Source organism: Acanthisitta chloris, unplaced genomic scaffold (genome assembly GCF_000695815.1).
Source record: "Acanthisitta chloris isolate BGI_N310 unplaced genomic scaffold, ASM69581v1 scaffold31498, whole genome shotgun sequence".
Lineage (NCBI taxonomy): Eukaryota > Metazoa > Chordata > Aves > Passeriformes > Acanthisittidae > Acanthisitta > Acanthisitta chloris.
The window spans coordinates 1-6,901 of NW_008685895.1; the positions used below are offsets into that span (position 1 = coordinate 1).

At 43.3% G+C, this 6,901-nt stretch overlaps 2 protein-coding genes across 2 annotated transcripts in view; one reads left to right on the plus strand and one right to left on the minus strand.

Moving 5' to 3' along the window:
• The first annotated feature begins 34 nt into the window (after positions 1 to 34).
• On the plus strand, positions 35 to 5,116 carry RPL9 (ribosomal protein L9). Its single transcript, XM_009079932.1, has 7 exons — positions 35 to 124; positions 205 to 320; positions 1,140 to 1,235; positions 1,957 to 2,089; positions 3,475 to 3,555; positions 4,033 to 4,148; positions 5,100 to 5,116. The coding sequence occupies exons 1-6, from the start codon at positions 79 to 81 to the stop codon at positions 4,137 to 4,139; spliced, it is 579 nt and encodes a 192-aa protein (XP_009078180.1). The 5' UTR covers positions 35 to 78; the 3' UTR covers positions 4,140 to 4,148; positions 5,100 to 5,116.
• Positions 5,117 to 6,691: 1,575 nt separating this feature from the next.
• KLB (klotho beta) overlaps positions 6,692 to 6,901 on the minus strand; it is a gene marked incomplete at its 5' end in the record, with an annotated part of 11,771 nt that continues 11,561 nt past the window's right edge. Inside the window, 1 exon segment of the mRNA XM_009079933.1 lies at positions 6,692 to 6,865. Within this exon segment, the coding sequence (XP_009078181.1) occupies positions 6,692 to 6,865 (174 nt within the window).

Consider the following 6,901-nt stretch of genomic DNA (forward strand, 5'->3'; position numbering starts at 1 on the left):
ACCTGGTTGAGTCTATGATTCTATGAAGGGGCCTCGGGTGCCGCCGCCTGCAGCGTGTCTGGTTTTTCCTCCCGCAGGATGAAGACCATCCTCAGCAACCAGACTGTTGACATCCCCGAGCAAGGTCAGTGCGCGCCGCGCCCCGGGGGCTCCCGGCGGTGCTGGCGCCGCAGCCGGTAACGTGTGGTTGCCTCTGGTTCTCAGTCGGAGTGTCGCTGAAGGGCCGCACGGTCATCGTGAAGGGCCCCCGAGGCACCCTGCGGAGGGATTTTAACCACATCAACGTGGAGCTGTCCCTGCTGGGGAAGAAGCACAAGAAGGTGAGTGCTGCGTGGGGACGCAGGGCTGAGAGACAGTTGGCTCAGAAACCTGGTGGTGTGGGAGAGCGACCGAGGTGTTCGGCCGCGGGTGTGTGATTTGGTGGGTTTTCCTTATTTCTGTGCTTTCTGTAAGAGGTGGTTCCTAGGGAGCCGTGGGGATTACTCAGGCACTGTGGAAGTTGTGCAGTTCTGTCATGTCACAGTGAATGTGCTGATGGATTCCCGTTGTGCTCGCAGGAGTTCCAGGAGAAGGGATCAGGCTTTGTGTGCTGTTTTGTAAACTGCCTTGTCTTGGCTGCCTAAAGCTAAACCAGTTCGTTTAATTCACAAAATTATCAGGAGAGAGATGCGTTATAAGCAATGCATAATGTTTTTGTACGGTCTTAAAAAGCACAAGAAAAGGACAAGAGAGGCTGATACAGCTGCTTTTCCACAGACATCAGAGCATTCTATTAAAACACAGCACCCACGTGGTGTTTCATCCAAGCTGATAGATAATGTACAGGAGACTGATGGGGGAACAAATGTATAACATTTGATAACACATCCTTCAGCCTAAGATGTCATATTTGCCTGCCCTAGCTCTGCTGGAAGTTTGTTAGTGGTGAGATACAAAGCAAATGAGTGTTTCTTATACATCTGGGGGTTGGACTTGAAAGACAGGAGTCAGTCTGTCAAAGGAACAGAATAGTCCTGTGCCTCTGTTTGGTGGGATTTCTAGTGGTGTGTTTGAATGTTTTGCTCCTAGTTTGTCCCAGAATTGTTTCATGCATGGCTCAGGGGTGTAACTGAAAGCTTTGTTGGTGTGTTTTGATGCAGCTTCGCGTTGACAAGTGGTGGGGGAACAGAAAGGAGTTGGCAACAGTTCGCACCATCTGCAGCCATGTGCAGAACATGATCAAGGGTGTCACTTTGGTAAGTTTTGTTCTGAAATGGGATCACTCACAGCCCAGAAAGCAAAGTGAATCCTGGGCTGCATCAAAAGGAGTGTGACCAGCAGGTCAAAAGAGGTGATTCTCCCCTCAGAGCAGCTTTTCAGTATCTGAAGGTGCCTACAGGGAGCCAGAGAGGGACTCTGTGTTAGGAACTGCAATGATAGGACAAGGGGCAATGGGTTCAAACTGATGGAGGGAACGTCTAGGTTAGATACTAGAAAAAAGTTTTTTACTGTGAGGATGGTGAGACACTGGCACAGGTTGCCCAGAGAAGTAGTGGCTGCCCCGACACTGTCAGTGTTCAAGGCCAGGCTGGATGAGGCCTTGAGCATCCTGGTCTGATGGGAGATATCCCTGTCCATGGCAGGGAGGGTTGGGACTAGGTGATCTTTAAGGTCCATTTCAACCCCTAAAATGCTATGATTCTATGATTTTTGTAACTTGCAGTGAGAGCTTTGTACTTTAGGGAGAGCATTTCTAAGCATCCAAGATGTAGCATTTCTCTTTTGCTTGCACTTGCTGCCAGACAAGTTCTGCAGGTGGAAGAAAGCACAAATGTCTCTTGGGCTCAGTGACTTGCCCTTTTAAAGGAACTGTTTTTGATACATGTTGGGTGTAGATTTCTCCAGTGCACTCAATGCATGTGTTGTACCTTTTGTGCATGTTCTGCCTTCACTGTCTGATTGTGTCCTGTGTCTCAGGGTTTCCGCTACAAGATGCGGTCGGTGTATGCTCACTTCCCCATCAACGTGGTCATACAGGAGAATGGCTCACTCGTGGAGATCAGGAACTTCCTGGGGGAGAAGTACATCCGCAGGGTGCGCATGAGGCCAGGTGAGCAGAGCTGCACCTGGACTGCCACTCCTAACTAGGCTCTCCAGGCTGTTTCCTTTGGACACTGCCACTGAGAAAAGGAGATGCTGAATGATTGTTGGAGCAGCCCTAGCTTGTCTGAATTCATCTTAGGATCCCTGTTTAGATTTATTATTCACAATGCTTTTGTAATTAATTTCTAATAATGAGAGCTAGCAAGTATCTGGTTAAGAGTTAGTTACTGTAATACTAGGAGTTCTGGATTTACTTAGTCATTGTGAGATTTTGACAGTGTTTGCAGTTGGTAAACTGTAGGTGCTTAGTTTTAGAATTGTGTTTATGTTTTAAACATTGTACATGAACTAGTTTCACACCAGATGGTGTTTTTTGTCTTCGAGGTGGTGTAGTTTGAATTTTCTGATTATCTAGGAGCATGCATGATAAACTCGGAAGTGACCATCTTACCCACTGCCTTTATTTATGTCTTGCACACTTGGAGTTTTAGCAAAGTGTGTAACAGAGTTAGACTAGGCATTTGGTGGAGCTTGTTCAGCTTCTGAAAGGAGGAGATGAAGCACATGATGAACAGTTACCTTAAGGCTGTAGGAAAAACTTCCTATATCCTATTTTTTATAATTCCTCTTCTGGTGAATGTATGGGTAAGGATAGTTAATGTGACTGCTGATGTTTTGAGGTGGTGTTAGAGGAATGCATCAGACTTGTCCAAAAGCACTGGTAGGTGCAGTGCAGAGTTTCAGGGGCTTTGGCTGATTTACGGTGGGATGTTAAGGGTGGGTTTGATTGTTATACTTGATTTTTTGTAAGTCAGCATTACCTTTAAAGATAGGAAAGGACTGGCTTAAAAGCTGATGTCTATTGATATGTATATCAAACTATAAAAACTTGTGATGTTCTTGCAAATGAAAGTTTCCTGTTAGACTCTCAAACGCCCTAGTGCTTGCTCCTTGCACATATTTGCAGCAGTGCTGCTATAAACATGTTGCTTGACATGACAGTGGGGAGGAGGTTTTTAATGACTTGAGACTGGGGTGACTCCAGTTTGGTCCCCACACACAGAAGCCTGTGGGAAGTGGCACTACCTGGCTGATGGAGCTGTGCTGGCAGAACTGCTGACTAATGCTGTACTGCAGTAACAGGAAAGCAGGAATATCACTTAGTGGCTTTCAGTCCAGAGCATGACTTGCACTCATCTTTAAATTCTGAAACTATGTGAGGGAGGACAACCCTGGAATGGGTTTGGGGGACTCTCTTGAGCAAAGTCATAGAAGCCTATTATTGTCTAGGATACTACTGTGTAGGTCTGTAAATTGGGATGGGACATTAATACTGTTTCTCTCGTATGCTTAGCATCTTCAGCAGTGTAGATTGTGTTTTCTTTTCCGTAGGTGTTACCTGTGCAGTATCCCAAGCCCAGAAAGACGAGCTCATCCTTGAAGGGAATGACATTGAGTTGGTCTCCAATTCAGGTTTGTGAAAGTAGATGTGTGGGAAGATAATTAGATGGACACTTTTATCTGAAGATGTCAGCTTAGCAAACTCTTTTTTCCTCAAACCCTGAGGTAAATGACAGCTCAGAATATTATTTTGCTCCAGTCACTGTAATTGCTTCTCATAGTTGCTTATGCTGTTTCTAAATGTAGAGCTGTTTTTACAAGTCCACAGAACCTTCTTCTCTGAGTCAGTATTTATGGCCCTTTTGGCACCAAATTTTTCAGCTTTTTAGTTGTACAAGTGTGCAGTAATAAACTCTCACTGCCCTGAGTTGCCAGGACCAGCTCAGTGAAATGCTTCCTGTTGTCACTAGCCCTGACAGGATTTTAAGTTGGCAATTCCTTTCTCTAAATGACAGCTCCATTTGCTGGCTGAAATACTGGAGAGTAGGCAAAGACTGCAAGTTGGCTCAGACTTCTTGCTTTGTGCTAATGGTCTTGCTTTGTCTGCAGCTGCCTTGATCCAGCAAGCCACTACAGTCAAGAACAAGGATATCAGGAAATTCTTGGATGGTATCTACGTCTCTGAGAAAGGAACAGTGCAGCAGGCAGATGAGTAGAGCTCATAGGTTGGTATCACCTTTATGCATGTTGTGCATCTGCTGTGTAGAGATGGTTACCTGATCTGGGGACTTGACAAGGTTTGTCTGCTTCTACAGGGCTGTGGTTAAGCAAGGATGAAATTGTGTTTGTAAAAGGCATCATAAGGCATATCATAAAACTTCTAATTTTGTATAGCTTTCAGCAGCAATTTTCCATCTCTCATCAACTTGGCATCATGGTATTGTATGGAGAAGTACCTGACTCTTCAGGGCTGTGCTGTGAATGCTGGTGGCAGTGGTGGCTGAGAATGTGAAACCAGCTAACCTAGCCTGTCAGAGCAGGGACACTGGTGGGACACTGCCCCTAAAACAGTGGTCAGCACCCAATTTATGTATAAAGGTCTTCTGTGCATTTCCTGTGTAAACACTTGTAAACAAAGGTCAGTTTAACAAGGACAACTATTTACATTGTACATGGGCATTTGTAACTGAAGGTGAGTTACAAGGATTTGAGGATAATTTAAGAATTTTAACTGCTAGAGGAATTTAATTTGTTTCAGCAGTGTATGGTTCCATACACAGTACAGAACACTTGTGCAGAACGAGACTGGCTGATTTGCAAATAAATTCCCTGTTGTGTGCCTTCTCAACCTAAGCTTGAGGCAGGATGCAGCTGAAGTGAGTTTCATAAACTAGTTTTTTTTTTATCCCCAGCCAGGTTCCAGACACTTGCAATGCACTGATAAAAATTATTTTTAGTGCTGTTCCAAGCTTGTTGAGAGGTGAAACGTCTTGTTACCTGCTTGTTAAACAGTCATGAGCTGTTGTGTTTGAATGCATCTTTAAGTAAAAATCGAGCAAATTCTTTGACCATCCATCTTGGCTTAAAACTATGAGATAAATTAACGACTATAAACTTTCAGTTTCATGTTAGCATTGCTAAAACCTTTCTAAAAGCTCTTAACTTTTTATTTGCAGTTGTCTGGATCCTGAAACAAACCACCACGAGATGTTTATATCAATGCCAGCTCAAAGAATCTGGTACAAAACCTGAACACCATGAGAGGTTTATAATAAAATGAAATGTATTTCATATCTTGGTCTTTTTGGGTTTTTTTAAGAACTAAATGGTGATTGCACGAACCTGTTGAAGATCTTTGGCTTTGGGGGAAGCAAATTGTTGCAGGGTAATGCAAGGTCATGTTAGCACAGTGACATGTTGCCCTAATAGTCTTTGAGAACATCCAGTCTGAATGAAGTCTGATAGCTTGAAAACACAGGGGCAGTGTGGATTCAGTGTGCAGAGTCATGAGTGGTAGTTTTAAATCATAGCATTAAGAAGTGGCAAAACCATTGTTCCCACAGAGAGAAACCAATGTCCTTTCACATAATTTCAGAACCTTTGACTTCAAGAGACAGACTGAAGCAGGCTAAAGACAAAACTGCAGTTGGTACAACCAGACTGATAAGACCATTTAAACTAAAGACAGATAGAAACAGTAGTCTGAAAACACAAGGCTTTATTGGTATTGCTCATTTAAGAAAACAAAGGACTTGACCTCAGAGTTCCAGCACAGCATATTGCTGAGTTTCACCAGCAGTTGTTTGTCTTTGGGGGATATAAATTGCTTTTTTCTTGGTTACTAGTCTTGCCATGTAGCAACATCTCTTTGGGATGTTGTGCTATTTCCGTGCTATGGTAAAATCCACATTGTCACTTGTTCCATTCTGTCCTGAACAATATTCACAGGAAATCCTGGGATATAGTGCACTTGGCAACAAGCTGCTGAAGCTTAATATTGATGAAAAGCATCCATCCATGCTTAAGGAATTCCAAAAATTGCCCAAAGGCAACTTGCATGATGACACTATGAGAAAGTGCAATTAAGAATTACAATTGTCACTCTTGATTTGGATTAATAGTTGCTATTTATTTTGATGTTCTCTGCTAGTAAAAATGTTTTGGCTGCCCCATTTTGGAGATGAAAAATTGTGTTTGGGTCTGATTCTGGATTGTCTCCAGTTATATTTGCTTTAACCTAGTATGTAAGGGATACAGGTATGTCAGTCAGGAACAGAGTTAACTTGGATTTGTTCCTTTAGGGATAACTTCAGAAGCTGTCCCAGGACATTTCATTCTTTGGCTTGTACTTAGTTGAAGGTTTGTGGGGTTTGTAACACTTTTATTTGTAGACCCAAACAGCTGTAGTTTCATTTATAACATGAATATCCATCACAAGACGCTTTGGTTTGTAGAAAAGTGCATATCAGTTCTCACAGCTTAGTCGCTCTCTACAAGTCAAACTGAGAGGTTATTCCAAGGCACAGGAGAGTCATAAAACCTTTTTTAAATAGGTGAACTTATCTTCTATGTACAGGTGGATAAAAGTAATTTCACCAGAAACAAATGTCATGGCTCCTGTGCATGCGATTCCTTTCCATTTTTGAACAAAATGCTTGGTGTGTGTGGCTGGAGTGACTCAGTGCTTTCCTACAGTCAGAGCTGCACTGTCCACTGTGGCAGGCAAAGGGTGGTGGATCTCACTGGAAGTGGGATTGTGCCCCCCTGTTTAAAATGCAAAGCAGATGCACCGGATGCTTTTTGCCTTAAAACGTTTTCTTCTTTTTCTTTTGTGAAAAAAAATAATGGTTAAAAGCAAGATAAGGGTAGAGAAAAGGCAGCAGGCAAAGAATATCAGTGGCTTTTTTTGGGAAATGAACAAGCAGAAGCTGCACTGCTTGTCCTGGTTAGAGGGATCACAGGCAGAGTAGTCAGCAGG

Bases quoted from the DNA above. Each gene is read 5' to 3' on its own strand.
- RPL9 (XM_009079932.1), top strand. From the start codon at position 79: ATGAAGACCATCCTCAGCAACCAGACTGTTGACATCCCCGAGCAAG. The intron at 125-204 runs GTCAGTGCGCGC...TCTGGTTCTCAG, and splicing joins TGTTGACATCCCCGAGCAAG to TCGGAGTGTCGCTGAAGGGC. The intron at 1,236-1,956 runs GTAAGTTTTGTT...CCTGTGTCTCAG, and splicing joins TGATCAAGGGTGTCACTTTG to GGTTTCCGCTACAAGATGCG.